This window comes from Medicago sativa, chromosome 5, assembly GCF_051527215.1.
Source record: "Medicago sativa cultivar Bolivia chromosome 5, Bolivia_mono, whole genome shotgun sequence".
Classification (NCBI taxonomy): Eukaryota; Viridiplantae; Streptophyta; class Magnoliopsida; order Fabales; family Fabaceae; genus Medicago; species Medicago sativa.
The window spans coordinates 26985850-27002340 of record NC_140753.1 but is presented as its reverse complement, the minus strand read 5'-3'; the positions used below and the strand labels follow the sequence as shown (position 1 = coordinate 27002340).

The 16491-nt window shown below is 35.7% G+C and overlaps 2 protein-coding genes across 2 annotated transcripts; both read right to left on the bottom strand.

The window, feature by feature from the left end:
• Positions 1 to 5177: 5177 nt before the first annotated feature.
• On the bottom strand, positions 5178 to 6631 carry LOC146921428 (putative FBD-associated F-box protein At3g50710). The gene is made up of 3 exons (XM_085714853.1): positions 5885 to 6631; positions 5586 to 5756; positions 5178 to 5499 (listed from the first exon to the last, which is right to left on the bottom strand). The coding sequence occupies exons 1-3, from the start codon at positions 6629 to 6631 to the stop codon at positions 5221 to 5223; spliced, it is 1197 nt and encodes a 398-aa protein (XP_085570979.1). The 3' UTR covers positions 5178 to 5220.
• Positions 6632 to 11719: 5088 nt separating this feature from the next.
• LOC146921427 (FBD-associated F-box protein At3g52670-like) lies at positions 11720 to 14996 on the bottom strand. Its single transcript, XM_085711308.1, has 5 exons — positions 14887 to 14996; positions 12698 to 13197; positions 12375 to 12643; positions 12085 to 12255; positions 11720 to 11998 (listed from the first exon to the last, which is right to left on the bottom strand). Exons 1-5 carry the CDS (start codon positions 14994 to 14996, stop codon positions 11720 to 11722), a joined length of 1329 nt encoding a protein of 442 aa, XP_085567434.1.
• Between the last annotated feature and the right edge of the window lie 1495 nt (positions 14997 to 16491).

Below are 16491 nucleotides of genomic sequence, written 5' to 3'. Positions count from 1 at the left end.
ACGAAGTTAAACGAAATTTTTGACAGTAACAGATTCATATCAGAGGCACACGAGAAGAAATACTACCGTTCAATCCTCAAACGACGCATTACCTCAGAAAAACATTTTGATTTGAAAGACTCGTCTTTCTCATGTTTCACTTTCATCGAAAAAGAATTACAAAACCGGAATTGGGAGAACTTTCACTCATGCATCAAGGATGCCAATAAAACTTGGGTAAGAGAATTCTACAGCAATGCTTTTTCAACTGATCTTGAATTTGAGTCTATGGTAAGAGGGGTAAGTTTGAAACTTTCTGGGGATGTTATTAATTCTATGTTAGGCTTGACCGCACCACCGGAGTGTTGGGTCGAGAAAATGAGAGCTGAACAGCTGACTGCAGAGACTTATAACATGCTGTTAAATGCTTTATGTAAACCGGGAGCGGGAACGCAGTGGGTACTCGAAAAGGAAAATGGCAAACCGAAGTTTTTACGCCTGAAGGATTTGAACATGATATCTCAGGCGTGGAGTTGTTTTTACCATGCTAGTATAGAAGTGTGTTCTACAAACTATCCGAAACAATTGTTAGTGAAAAACGCGTTTGTTGTGTATGCTTTGTTGAAGGGGAAACCGATAAATTTAGGACGATTGATTGCTGATAGTATTAGTTATATTTCGAATAAAGATTTGTGGTTGGGGCATTCTTCTATCATCCACTTACTTTGTGTGACAAAAGGAGTAAGTGAGGAACCGAGTAACTGCATTGTTCGTCCTGCTGTCATTGACAAATCTTGGTTCGATAGTGAGGTGATAAGAGATGACAGTACAAGGCCCCAACCAGACCAGCAGCCAGAATCGTTTGATTTTTTTGAAGAAGCAGAATCGTTTGATTTTACACCTTCTACGTATAAGTTTCAACCTGAACCGACTCAACCGGTTCCCCATCAACCAGACCAGCAATCAGAACCGTTTGATTTTACACCTTATCGGTTTAAGTTTCAACCTCAACCGACTCCCTCTCAACAAAATGTCCAACTTTTCACGATGGTGGATGAGAGCACGAGAGAACATGAGTTTCGGATGTTGCAGTTATGTGATATGCAGATTCAACATGGGTCATCAGGACAACTACCAAATTGGATGCATAATAGTCATGAATGGATGGGGTACCTGCAAAATTACCACAATAGAAACAAAAAGAGGATTTCAAGAGAGCAATTTTTCGACGAAAGATATGGAATCCCTCCACCAGAGAAGATGCCCCCGCTGACTTATTTTCCTCCTCCTTATCCACAACCAGACCCCGAACCACCACATCAAGAGGGAGATCAACATAGTGGTTTAAGAGCTGCCCAAGAGTTGAATTTCAACCACAGCAGTTTCGCAGGTCCTAATCGAAGTCCATTTTTCCTGTAAAATTGAGGCAGGTGCCTCTGCCTAAAATGCTATCTTCTTTTGTTTGCATTTTTATTTTTAATTTAGTTGCATCTCTTTTTATTATTGTAGTTGTAGATTATTGTGTCTCGACGTTAAAATTCCGCTGTCTAATGTAATGTTCACATCCTTGACTTAATCTATGTGAAATATCAATTTTCCTATGTGGTTTGATTTTGAGCATTTTGGCTTGACTGGACTATTAGTTTGTCTCCACCTTAGAAGAAACTGTTACTTGTGTTATTGATGGTTATTTGATTATATTAGTTTGTTGATAATTTTGGTAGAGATTTTTTCTCGATTCTCTTCCATTCGAACGAGTCTTTCGTTCTGCTGCTGGAGTAGGTTGAAGATAATCATCAGCAAATCATTCGGAGTAGGGGGGTCTGAACGGTGTTGATGAGTGTTGAAAAAATTGCACCTGGATATTCTTAGGCTGCACATATTGTGGAATGAACGGCAGTTGAATCATCATGGGACGAACATGAGACTGACCGTTCTGTGGAGCGAACAGTGGAGGAACCAAAGGAGGACAAATTGTGGACATTTGAGGAATTTCTTGAGTGCCGAGAGGAGGAAGAGCTTCACCTTGGTGAACTGGAGAAAGGACGGTGTTGGTGCTACCTTCAAGCGCACAAGAGAGAACAAGATCGGCGCGATCCTACAAGATTTCCACCCCGAAACGGAGAGCCACAAGACAGCGCTGGAAGTACCTATGACGGTGTTTTTTGAGTGAGCTGATCGAGTTCCGGCCATTGGAAAGTGTAATAGAAAACGGTTACGGTGGAAAGTGAAGGAATCAATGAAACAATTTCCCTCCTTCTATGCAGTGGAGGATGTTCTACGGCGGGGAAGAGAAATCTGCAAAAGAGGTTAGCACTCCAACACTAAGTTAGTACATGATATCGGAGAGGGAAAAATGTGCGAAAAGTGGCAAAATCTGATCGTACCTTGAATGTGGCGCGAAGCCACACTTATATTGTAGAATTCAGTTGTAAGTAACGGACTCTGTGACACCCGACATGAGGCGAAGGAGACTGTTAAGAGATTAGCTCAACGGTCCAGATCAAACGTGGTGTACTTCTGTGCGGTGAGGCACAGAGGAGGTCTTCTATGTTGCCTTGAGCGGCAAAGATTTTGAGAGTTGAGACGGTATGGATTGTGACCCAGTCCAAAACAGCTATCATTGATATCAACAAACAAATTTTTGGACAGTGTCAAACTCAACAGCAAAAAGATGATTATAGATATTAAATTCCAACATTACTTGAATTGAGAAGAACAATATACTAAGTATGTATAGCTTTGAGATTCTTTGTAATTACTACTGTGAAGGTTATACCATGACTACCTACTTTACAACACTCGGGCAACATCACGAGCAAAAGGAGAAAGCATTACCTGTTATTAAGTTCTTTAGCTGAAAAGGTATTTCTTCAACAAAATATTAAATAAATTTGAATTGCTGTTGAACATGAAAAGCATTACCTGTTTTATTCATTACTGTATGCAATTTTTTGTTTCTTCATACTTCAAGTTATTGCCAAGGGTGCAAATTTACACATCTCACTACTTAAAACTACCATGAGCTTCTGAGTATACCCAACCCTTAATTTCAATGCGATACCTACCTTCTGGCAGTTCACTCAATTAACTAAAAGGGGGTTCTCTTTTGGATTCTATATATTTTTCATGGCTCATTTTTGCTGGATGACACAGAACTTTGTAGGTGAGGAAACTGCAGCTCCAAACTTCAGCAAAAGATTAAATTTGAGGATGCACATTTGGGTGATAAGAATTGCAAATGATCTCATTTCAATCTTCATTTCAAAGGAAGGTTTTGTACATGTAACCATAGTTGACATGCTTATTTCATTTCATTACATTTTTGTAGACTATGAGGCAACTGCTTCTGTTGAAAACTTGGAACCGCAACAGAAACATGTTTTTTTTTTTAAACAACCACATTTTTTAAACTCACCAGCCTGTATGCTTTTGAATATGCTTAAACCCCTTAAATGAAGATCATCTTGAAATATCGAAAGCTAGAAACCCAACTCCAAAACACAAGAACAACTTGAAGAGATCTCCTCAATCTGTTTTGCTTTGTATTTCAATTTTAGATGATTTCATGTAAAAATGTATACTTTGTAAGAAACATATTTTCTCTTTCAATGAAAAGATGATAGTTACGGCAATATGTAGCACCGATACATCACATAAAAACCGTGTACGGTATTCGTTGCCGACATGACACTAGTACATGCGGTTTCATTCAATTGTTTTATTTCGTCAAATTCTTACCGGCTATGAAGCACGGATACGCACATAGACATAGACACGGAACAGGACACATACATTGACACATAGACACCGCCAATAATTTGAGAAAGCTGCATAATCATATGTGTCGGTGGTGGACATTGACGCGTGTCCGACACCGGGACACTCCTAATCCGAGGAGTGTTCGTGCTTCATAGGCTACCGGTGTCAACGTGTCCTTGTCGTGCTTCATAGGCTACCGAGACCATATTTTTTTTTTTTTTATGGTCTCTTTTGGATTCTATATATTTTTCTTGACTCATTCTTGCTGGATGACACAGATAACTTTGTAGGCGAGGAAACAGCAGCTTCAATCTTTAGTAATGGTCAATCTCTATACTGAAAGATTAAATTTGAGAATGCACATAACCATAGTTGACATGCTTATTTCATTTCATTACATTTTTGTGGCCATGTTCCCTTTGGTGGATCTTTCAGCCTATGAGGCAACAACTGTTGAAAACTAGGAACTGCAACAGAAACACATGTTTTTTTAAACAGCCACATTTTTTAATCTCACCAGCCTGTATGCTTTTGAATATGCTTAAACCCCTTAAATGAGGATCATCTTGAAATATCAAAAGCTAGAAACCCAATTCCAAAACACAAGAACAACTTGAAGAGATCTACTCAATCTGTTTTGCTTTGTATTTCAATTTTAGATGATTTCATGTAAAAATGTATACTTTGTCAGAAACATATTTTCTCTTTCAAACCGATACATCACATAAAGATCGTGCTCGGTATTCATTGCCGACATGACACTAGTACATGCGGTTTCATCCAATTGTTTTATTTCGTCAAATTCTTACCGGCTATGAAGCACGGATACACACATAGACATAGACACGGAACAGGACACATACATTGACACATAGACACGGCCAATAATTTGAGGAAACCGCATAATCATTTGTCGGTGATGGACACTGACGCGTGTCCGACACCGAGACACTCCTAATCCAAGGAGTGTTCGTGCTTCATAGGCTACCGGTGTCAACGTGTGCTTGTCGTGTTCGGGTCCGTATAAGTGCTTCATAGTTATTGAGTTATCTTTACCCAACGAAGAATAGATGGAAGTTGCAAAAACATTTTAACTAAAATTAGGTCAACACATAAGATATGTGAAATTAAATTTTGTTTGAGTTCACTATATTTCATTGTTTGAGTTCACTATATTTCATTTTGTTTGAGTTCACTATTTTGTTTGGTTATAAGGAGAAGAAAATCAAAGGTTGGTAACAAAACGGATAGAAAAAGATCCATGCTATAACAGCAAAGGATGCTTGGGAAATTATTTTCAATACAAAGGAGTAGATCCAATTTAACAGACAAGGTAGCATGGCGTATCATGAAAATTGAGTTAACAAAACAATGCAAAGATGAAAGTATTGGCAGACCATTGATTTGCATAAACCTATATTGTTCAAACCATCAAATTCAGTAGTAGTAAATATTGAAACCAACAAAAACACAGAGCATCTACGAACTGCTGAGATTCAGCTTACATGTGGGAGAGATCCTTGGACAGGAGGATAAATTTTCTAAAAATTGAGGGTTCTTCATTGGGTATGAGTGAAGAGCATGGCAAATGGTCATAACCTGCAAAAGTCTAGCATTCTGCAAAATATATTTTGCGAATCGAAAATCAGCTTCGCAAGCTTCATAGTCTTTAACTTCAAATTTTGTTAGATGAGATGAAACACATTCTGGAACATGATCTGGATATTCCCAATGCTCTATGGTTGTTGAAAATTTCTCCTGTCAATCCGAGACAAAATAGGATTTGTAAAAATACTCAATAGTAGAGAAGAACTGGTGAAATTTAGTAACTATATTAAACAAACCTTTGCAATGTTAAGAGTTTGAAGTTTGGGACAATTCTGTAGCATTTTCACTACCACCTCCCAATCATGAAAGCCTCCAGACCAAACTAGTTTAAGTTCGGTTATGTTTTCAAACATGGGAAGGCTTTTGTCGAATAAATTGAATTCAATATTGGGAAGACTTTGCCCAATCTGCATAGCCACATCACAAAAAAGAAAATACATCTTATAAATACAGATATCAAACATCACATATAATATAATATAATATAATATAATATTGATTATAAAAGAAGATTCATCATCATCATATATCATACCCCATGTACAGTTAGATACTTGACATTATAAACTGCTTTGAACGGCATATTGAACAATTCGATACAAGCCCATTTCAACTCGGACAAGTGTTTAAAGTACCCTCCCTCTGGAACACCGACATTAGCATTTACACGACATATAGTCAAAGATTTCAATTTGGGACACCCAAAAAGAAGTTTCATGAAATCCTTCTTATCTTCCAAAGAAATGTCAAACAGAAATAACGTTTCGAGCAAAGGAAGATCAACAGAACAGTGAAGCATAGAGCCTACACTTATGCTAGTCAAATACAGATGCACAAGTGTTTTACAGATGAAAATGGTAGGTGCCAATGGAACATTTAACAAGAGTAGGAAGAGATCCTCCACGCCACGTTGTTTTGCTGCTTCGAGCCAATTGTCAAAACTCAAACAGTCATTAGCCTCGTCCTCCCAGAGTTCAGACTGACACTTAAGAGAAAGAGATTTGAGGGTAAGGCATTGAGTGCGTGGAGACAACAAAACTTTGTCCATAAATCGACAGAAGTAAATCCAGTCCTTTGAGTCGTTCACACCTTCATCATCAATGTGGAGACGGGGGAGTGAGTAGCACAATGAGACCCACCTCTTTGAAAGAACGGTAGTTCTAAAAGCATCTTTGCATGGAAGCAAAGAGAGAATGTGAGTTAGTATCTCATCAGGGAAGTTGTTGATAGTATCATCAACCTTCGCCGACATTTTTTTCCTCTTACTCTTTTTGTTTTCCATTGAATGGCTTCTTAGGATAACAAGCAGTCTATTGAGGTGAGGTAGAATAGGTTAAAATTGTGGATGCTGTGAAGAAGGTTTTTGAAGAGAAAATCAAATAAGAGCGTTGCAGAATAAGAAGGATAGAAAAACGCTATTTCTGTTGGTAGGTTTTGAAATTCTGCGAGATATGCTAAGTTTTAGTTCCGTCCAGTCAGCCTTACAAAATGGGAAAAGCTTTTTCCTAACCCTATAATAATTAGGAAGTTAGTTAGGGGTGTCACTGTTATTTTTTCTATAAATTGTGTTTCTCTTTTTTCTGTTTTTGTTTTTGTTTTTCTATTGTTATATAACATAAACGTTAGAGATCGAACTCATGTTCTCCTTTTAAAGGGCGAAAATCTCTTACCACTAGAATCAATTCATCTTTATCTTTATATATCTAAATGTTAAACAGTGTTTCAACCTTGATTGACCCTAGTTCGGCCCTTTTTTATTAGCTTGATTAAAAAAGCTTTATGAGAAAAATTCCTTGGTGGGAGTTGAACAACCATGTTACAAATGGTCATCCTTCATAGTTTTAGCCATTAAGCCACAAAAGTTATTATTATTGAATTAATTTCACTTTCAAATTCTAAAACTGCCTCCCACTTCTTATCCCACATTTTCCACTTCCCATAAATTGTTATTTTCTCTCCCTCCTATCACGCGCATCATTTTTTTTATCTCAAATAGTTATTTTGGTGTGTTAATTGATCTTTTTTTTTTTCTCTTTTTCTTTTATTGTTTCTTTCTATGCATGTAAAATTATTCACAATAATAGTGATCACAGTTTAATATGTTACTGAATTTCAAATGCATATGAAATAACAAAAAACCCGTGCATCGCACGGGTTATAGTCTAGTTGTTGAGTGTGTTATACTGCAGTACATAAGGGTTTTAGAAGACTATTTTAGTAAAATAAAATTTACAGATTTTAAAAGAAGATTGTATTGACTTTTAATAAGACTTTTTTTAGAAGATTGTTTACAATTAGAATTTTAAAGATTGATGTTTGGAGTTAGGTTTGTGTTTTTTAAAAGAAAAAAAAATGCAGACTCTAGAATTTATAATAAAATCAACACATTTTTTGGATAAAATAATAAAATACAAACATAAAAAATATTCACACAAAATATTATTATAAAAGTTATTTTTCTATATTAAGCAAGAGCTATATAGCTTCCAACCGAGGATATTAACATATGAAAATAATGTTATCAATGAATCAGTGACAATAATGTTATCAATGAATCAGTAACAAGTCCTTGTATAATGTTATCAATGAATCAGTGACAAGTTTTTATCAATGAAAATAATGCCGTGAGAAGTTTCTTTATTCACCCTTTCGCTAATTCTTACATTGATCACTGCTACCTTCCTCCATTGAAGAGATCGAAATGCAGATAGACGAAAACCAAGCAGCTGCTGATATTTCTCTAGAGGGTTCCTATGCTCTGGTTGAATGGTTCCTCGCGGATGATCATATTCGATTCTACAAGTTGAAAGAAAAGATGACTGAATTCATGAAACCGGTCTGCCAAATGTCCATTAAGGAGGTTGATACCAATCTCCATCTCTTCCAGTTCTTTCATCCTCGCGACATGGAACTAGTTCTCAAAAAAGGACCGGGCACTTTTGACGGGCACACTCTGGTTCTAGGGCTTCTGCAACAAGGGAACACACCCAAATTTGTTCCTCTTAATCACATACCTTTTCGGGTACAAGTCCACGATGTCTTCATTGGTTGTATGTCAATTACTGCAGGTAAACAACATGGAAATTTTGTTGGAGAGTGTATGGAGTACAATGAGAAAAATAATTCCAATTTTCTTGATTCCTATGTGCATATTTGAGTACTGATCGATGTCCGTCATTTCAAATATGAGAGGCTTGGGTCCTTTTGTTAATATTGTGGTTTGCTAGGTCATACCGATTAATTTTCCAGTAGCCTTTATGCAAGTCCTACTCATGATGGTACACGCTTATGAATATCTGAATTACGTGTCCCAACGAAGAGGAATGGCAGTGCATGTTCTGGATCCAACTGGTGGGAGGATGGTGGTCTCATTCGGGCAGATGCATCATCACAGAAGGCAGGAACCGTTACAGTTGACTAATCTTATCTTAGAGGCTGGTACCTGTTACATCCGCGACTGTTACTGATGGGAGTAATAAACAACATTCAAATGCGCCAATAGTTGTTAATAGATTAGGGGCACATATATCCATGGCTGAGGCGTTCTCAAATCCTTCAACTTTATTCCCTCAATTGCCCGTTAAAGTAAATTCGACAGTTTTAACCCCTGCGTGAATGACTCTGAATTAACTCAGGAAGAATTAGACGGCGCTTTAAAGAAAAGATCAAGGACAGTAATGATTCTGGAATTGTATCGGCAGAAGCTACAAATCTAAATACTTCATATGTCACGATAACCATGGAAGGAGAGCAACATATTGTTCAGCAACAAAACACAGTGGATAAGAAGCATTTTTTTTATCGGCAGAGTCTGGTTCCAAGGCCTTCCGGACGAAATGAGTATTTTATGTTGGAACTGCCGAGGTCTGGGACATTCTAAGGGAGTTCTTAGCCTTAAAACCTTATCCGTGCCTATAACCCGGATATTTTTTTTCCTTATTGAAAACTTTGTCACATTCTAATAAAATAAGAGATGTTTGTTATTAGCTTGGTTACGATTCTTCAGAAGTCATCATTCCAATGTAATTTTATTAATTATTCATCTAATTTCATTAATATACAAGTCCATGATTCAGTTAGAGGCAATGGGCGGCCAAGATTATGAGATAATGGGTGTTGTATTGGGAGGACGATATGGACTGCGGCCCAGGCCGGAACACTTATCATTAATATCACCAAACTCGGTTTTGGACAGTGTCAAACTCAACAGCAAAAGGATATGGTTATAGATATTAATTACCAACATTACCTGAATTGAGGAGAACAATATACGAAGTATGAAAAGCTTTGAGATCCTTTGTAGTTGCTGTTGTGAAAGTCATACCATGACCACCTACTTTACAACACTCAGGGGTAACCTCAAGAGCAAAAGGAGCTTCAGGTATTTCTTTCAAATGCCTTAATACATGCTTATGTAAAAGATTAAATTTGAGAATGCACATTTGACTGATAAGAACTGCAAATGATCTCGTTTTAATCTTCATTTCAAAGGAAGGTTTTGTGCATGTAATACCATAGATGACATGGTCATTTCATTACAATTTTGTAGCCATGTTCCCTTTGGCGGGTCTTTAAGGCAACAACTTCTCTTGAAAACTTGGAACCGCAACAACAACATGTTTTTTTGAACAGCCTCTATTTTTAAACTCACCGGAATGTACGCTTTTGAATATGCTTAAACCCAATATGATGAGGACCATCTTGAAATATCAAAAGCAAGAAACTCAGTTGAAACTCGATCTGCTTTCATGTAAAAATGTGTAATTTGAAAGAAATGTATTTTCTGTTGTGTAGAATTCGTTTTATTTTCATGGAATATGACAATATCAGATCCTTCCTCTGTTTAGAAAGTAGGAACACTTAAATCAATAGGATTTTGTTGCTTGCTTCATCTTTAGTAAAGGTAAATTCATCTTTATATATCAATTTTTTAGTGATTATTGGATTTGGTTCAATCATTTATACCTAAATTTTACTTTTACTTTGTTTTTGTTCTCACATTCCTTCTAAATACTTGCAGCTAGAAGATTTTTGTTGCTTCAAGTGAAGCTATGAAAGATGGTGTTGCAAGCCAAGAAGATTTTTGCTGCAGTAGCTTGCTTAGATCCCCTCATGGCTAGTTTTTTTTTTTATAGATTTTGGTGGAAAAATTGATTACTAGGTTTAGTTAGGATATCTTATTTCATTGTAATGTTTTCCAAAATTGTGGATCAACATGTTGATCCAAATATAGTATTGTGGATTATGTAAAGACACTTATTATGTGATTTCTAGATTTAAAATGGTGGATTGAGTACAAAAACTCTTATAGATAATCCACATTTTTTAGTATATTAACAATTTTTTAGCCTAGATTTTGCGACACTTGTTACAAATTCTCAAAAAATGATAAATGCAGCATTTTTTTTTATTGTTACTAGTGATACAAAAAGTGTTACAATAATGTAACATTTGCGACACTTTTTGATTGTTACAGGTAGTACTATAAAATGTAACTAAAACTCTTTAGTAACACGGACTTTATCTAACAATTGTTCAAGTGTTACTAAATTTAATTATTAACATTTTTCTTGATTTAGTTACAATTTTCAAGTGTTACTAAATGTCATTTTGGAAAATTAGTGCTCACGCAACTAAAAAAATGTGGTCACACAGACCATATATTTGGTTAGCTGAAATTTTTAGAGTGATACAAATGAGTGTACACATTAAGGGTGTCTACCTAGCATTGTTCAAAAAAAAAAATTCATACTTGCAAATGTTGATGGCTATTGAGATTTTTAATTTTTCCACTAATTAGCTTGACTATCTTTGTTTAACAAAAACAGATAATTAACCTCTTTGTTTGAGTTTACTATATTTCATTAAATGCTCTATATTATTATACCCACGTTTGTTAAATTTAAATGCCACCAAATGGTATCAAGAGCCATGAGTAACCCAATTTCGGTGGGTACAATAAAAGATTTACAGGTTTGAAGGAAAGACGTTTAAATCCAACGGTTAGAGAGATTTTAGAGAAAGGTTTCGTGAAACCCTAAGAACATAAGAAGAAGAAAAACAGATAGAAAAGGATCATCTACTCAATTAAAAAGTTTTGTTTTAGCAAGTCAGAATGTAGAACTGCTTGATCTTGAAAAAAAATTCCATGCTATAACAGCAAAGGATGCTTGGGAAATTATGCTCAATACAAAGGAGTAGATCCAATTCAACAGACAAGGTAGCATGGCTCATCACAAAAATTGAGTTAACAAAACAATGTAAAGATGAAAGTATTGGCAGACCATTGACTTGTATAACCCTATATTGTTCAAACCATCAAGTTCAGTAGTAGTAAATATTGAAACTAACAAAAACGCCAGCTACACATCTAGCAACTGCTGACCTTCAGCTTACATGTGGGAGAGATCCTTGGACATGAGAATAAATTTTCTAAAAATTGAGGGTTCTCCATTGGATTTGGGGGAAGAGTATGGCAAATGGTCATAGCCTGTAAAAGTCTGGCATTCTGCAAAATATAGTTTGCGAATCGAAAATCAGCTTCGCAAGCTTCATAGTCTACAACTCCAAATTCTGTTAGATGAGACGAAACACATTCTGGAACATGATCTGGATATTCCCAATGCTCTATGGTTGTTAAATTCTTCTCCTGTCAATCCGAGACAAAATAGGACATGTAAAAATACTTGACAGAAGAGAAGAATGGATAAAAATTAGTAACTATAATAAACAAACCTTTACAATGTTAATAGTTTGAAGTTTGGGACAATTCTGTAGCATTTTCACTACCACCTCCCAGTCATGAATGCCTCGAGACCAAAATAGTCGAAGTTCGGTTAAGTTTTGAAACACGGGAAGGCTTTTGTTAAATGAATTGATTTCATTATTAGAAAGACTTTGCCCAATCTGCATAGCCACATCACAAGAAAGAAAATACATATATCTTATAAATACAGATATCAAACATCACATATAATACAATATAATAATGATTATAAAAGAAGATGCATCATCATATATCATACCCCATGTACAGTTAGATACTTGACATTATAAACCGCTTTGAACGGCACATTGAACAAGTTGATATTAGCCGATTTCAACTTGGACAAGTGTTTAAAGTACTCTCCCTCTGGAACATCGACATTAGCATTTACATGACATATAGTCAAAGATTCCAATTTGGGACACCCGAAAAGAAGTTTCATGAAATCGTTGGTATCTTTGAAAAAAATGTCAAACATAGATAAAGTTTCGAGCAAAGGAAGATCAACGGAACAGTGAAGCATAGAGCCTACCCTTACGCTAGTCAAATACAGATGCACAAGTGTTTTACAGCAGAAAATGCTAGGTGCCAATGGAACATTTAACAAGAGTATGTAGAGATCCTCCACGCCACGTTGTTTTGCTGCTTCGAGCCAATTGTCAAAACTCAAACAGCTGTCAGCCTCATCCTCCCAGAGTTGAGACCGACACCTAAGAGAAAGAGATTTGAGGGTAAGGCGTTGAGCAAGTGGAGACAACATAAATTTGTCCATAAATCGACGGAAGTAAATCCAGTCCTCAGAATTGTTGACACCTTCATCATTGATGTTGAGACTGGAGAGTGAGTGGCATAATGAGATCCATCTTTTCGAAAGAACGGTGGTTCTAAAAGCGTCTTTGCATGGAAGCAAAGAGAGAATGCGAGTTAGTATATCATCGGGGAAGTCACTGAGAGTATCAACAGTCACTGACTGTGACGGAAACGTTTTTTTTCCTCTTAGTATTTTCGTTTTCCATCGAATGGCTTCTTCAGATAACAAGCGATCTATTGAGGTGAGGTAGAATTGGTTAATATTGTGGATGCTGTGAAGAAGGTTTTTGAAGAGAAAATCAAATAACAGCGTTTCAGAATAAGAAGGAGAGGAAAACGCTGTTTTTGTTAGTAAGTTTTGAAATTCTGCGAGATATGCTAAGCTTTAGTTCCATCCAATCAGCCTTACAAAATGGGAAAAGCTTATTCCTCACCCTATACTTACAACGTACAGACCCAGTCAGATTTTAAACACTCAAATTGATGGAATTGTCATTAACCCTATATCATTAGACACATATAACAGTTAGAGATCAAATTCAAGTTCGCCTTTTAAAGGGCGAAAATCTCTTACCACTATAAACAATCCATTGTTGCTTGTGTTTCTATCCTGCACTAGATTAGGGTTTTAGAAGACTATTTTAGTAAAATAAAATTTAAATATTTTAAAAGAAGATCACTAGATTAGGGTTTTAGAAGACTATTTTAGTAAAATAAAATTTAAATATTTTAAAAGAAGATTATATTGATTACCTCAAAAAAAAAAAAAAGATTATATTTACTTTTTTAGAAGATTGTTTACAATTAGAATTTTAAAGATTGATGTTTGGAGTTAGGTTTGTGTATTTAGGCCCCGTTTGGATAAACAGCTTATATTGATGCTAATAGCATTAGAGCTTATGGCACTAGAGCTTACATCATAAGCTCTTATACTCAATAAGCTATTTACGTTTGGATATGTATACTAAAAAGTACTTACATAAATTGAAGTGTTTGGATGTGACATTACATAAGCAATTATTGAAATTTTAAATATTTTTAATTTAACAAAAAAATCAAAGAATCGAACCACAATTATCAAAAAAAAAATTGATAAAATTAATCAAGTTGTAAAAAACAATATTATAATATATTAATTTTTTTTGAGGGAATAATATAATTAATATAATATATTAATTATATATATATATAGTATAATCAATATTCGTCCTTAAAAAAATATATAGATATTAAAATACAGTTTGTTACCAAAAAAGATAAGTTAAGTTTGTTTTTTTTATTCAGTTTCATTTTGTTACGTAACAAAAAAATAATAAAAATCTTCCTTAAAAAAAAAAAAAACTTAGTTACGTGTGTTACTTTAGTAAGATAAGTATATAACAATTTTGTTACTCATGCACCGCCAAAGATAATAACATTATAATTAAAATATATGTTTTGAAAAAGTGATTCCAGAGAGAATCGAAGGAGGTTACATAAATTCATAAGCTCCTTGTTAAGTCGGAGGGTAAGCTGAAAATTTAGGCTTATTAAAATATGGCATAAGCAGCTTATGAAACTACGATAAGCTATTTTTATTTATTTACCCAAACACCTTTAAAAAGGCTTATGGGAGTAGATAAGCCCACATAAGCTCAAAATAAGCCAATCCAAACGGGACCTTAAGGAGAAAAAAAAAATTCAGACTCTAGAATTTATAATAAGATCAACACATTTTTTGCACACATAAAATTATTATGAAGTTATTTTTCTCTCTTAACCAATAGCTATAGTTTCCAACTGGGGATTTATGTAGTGATCAATCAAGCTGATGAGTTTGTCCAAGTAATGCTTTAACATATGAAAATAATGTTAGCAACGAATCAGTGACAAGTTTTTGACCAATATTTTTCTCTCTGCCGCTGCCGTGATAAGTTTCCTTATTCACCCTTTCACTAATTCATTACATTGGTCACTACTACCTTCCTCCATTGAAGAGATCGAAATCCAGATAGACGAAAACCAAGCAGCCTCTGATATTTCTCTTGAGGGTTCCTATGCTCTGGTTGAATGGTTCCTCATGGATGATCATATTCGATTCTACAAAATGAAAGAACAGATGACAGAATTCATGAAACCGGTCTGCCAAATGTCCATTAAGGAGGTTGATACCAATCTCTATCTCTTCCAGTTCTTTCATACTCGTGACATGGAACTAGTTCTCAAAAAAGGACCTGGCTCTTTTGACTGGCACACTCTTGTTCTAGGGCTTCTGCAACAAGGGAACACACCCAAATTTGTTCCTCTTAATCACATACCTTTTCGGGTCCAAGTCCACGACGTCCCGATCGGTTGTATCTCATTTACTGCAGGTAAACAACTTGGAAACTTTGTTGGAGAGTATATGGAGTACGATGAGAAAAATAATTCCAATTTCCTTGCTTCCTATGTGCGTATTCGAGTACTGATCGATGTCAGTCAACCCTTGGTGAGATTTAAGAAGATCAAGACTAACGCTGGATCACATGAAGTTCATTTTAAATATGAGAGGCTTAGGTCTTTTGTTATTACTGTGGTTTGCTAGGTCATACCGATGAATTTTCCAGAAGTCTTTATGCAAGTCCTACTCATGATAGTACACGCTTATGGAGTTCTGAATTATGTGTCCCAACGAAGAGGAATGGCAGTGCAGATTCTGAATCCAACTGGTTGTGGGAGGATGGTGGTCTCATTAGGGCTGATGCATCATCATAGAAGGCAGGAACTGTTACAGTTGGTTCATCTTAGAGGCTGGTACCTGTTACATCCGGGACTGTTAATGATCGATGGGAGTAATAAACAACATTCAAATCTGCCAATAGTTGTAATACATTAGGGGTGCATATATCCATGGCTGAGGCGTTCTCAAATCCTTCAACTTTATTCCCTCAATTGCCCGTTAAAGTAAATTCAACAGTCTTAACCCCTGCTGTGAATGACTCTGAATTTTTTTTGAGGGGGTGAATGAATCTGAATTAACTCAGGAAGAATTAGACGGCGCATTAAAGAAAAGATCAAGGACAGTAATGATTCGGGAATTGTATCAGCAGAAGCTAAAAATCTGAATACTTCATCTGACACAATAACTATGGAAGGAGAGCAACATATTGTTCAGCAACAAAACACAGTGGATAAGAAGCATTTTTTTTATCGGCAGAGTCTGGTTCCCAAGCCTGCTGGACGAAATGAGTATTTTATGTTGGAACTGCTGAGGTCTGGGACATCCTAAGGCAGTTCCTAGCCTTAAAACCTTATCCGTGCCTATAAATCGGATATTTTTTTTCCTTATTGAAACTTTGTCGCATTCTAATTATTCATCTAATTTCATTAATCTACAAGTCCATGGTTCAGTTAGAGGTAATGGGCGGCGAAGATTATGAGTGACATTGTCGTGTCTGGGTCCATTTAAGTGTTTCATATTTATTGAGTTATCTTTCCTCAACGAAGAATAGATGTTAAATTGAAACATAAGATGGAAGTTGCCAAAACATTTTAACTGAAATTAGGCCAACGGATAATTGAAACATAACCTATTAAAACTATTTTGG

Excerpts from the sequence above, each read along its gene's own strand:
- LOC146921427 (XM_085711308.1), bottom strand. The coding sequence starts at position 14,996 with ATGATCATCCATGAGGAACCATTCAACCAGAGCATAGGAACCCTCAAG. Across the intron at positions 12,644-12,697 it reads AAATGTTCCATTGGCACCTA|GCTCTATGCTTCACTGTTCC; the intron begins GCATTTTCTGCT and ends GCGTAAGGGTAG. Across the intron at positions 11,999-12,084 it reads AAACTATTAACATTGTAAAG|GAGAAGAATTTAACAACCAT; the intron begins GTTTGTTTATTA and ends TCGGATTGACAG.
- LOC146921428 (XM_085714853.1), bottom strand. The coding sequence starts at position 6,631 with ATGGAAAACAAAAAGAGTAAGAGGAAAAAAATGTCGGCGAAGGTTGAT. Across the intron at positions 5,757-5,884 it reads AGTATCTAACTGTACATGGG|ATTGGGCAAAGTCTTCCCAA; the intron begins GTATGATATATG and ends GTGGCTATGCAG. Across the intron at positions 5,500-5,585 it reads AAACTCTTAACATTGCAAAG|GAGAAATTTTCAACAACCAT; the intron begins GTTTGTTTAATA and ends TCGGATTGACAG.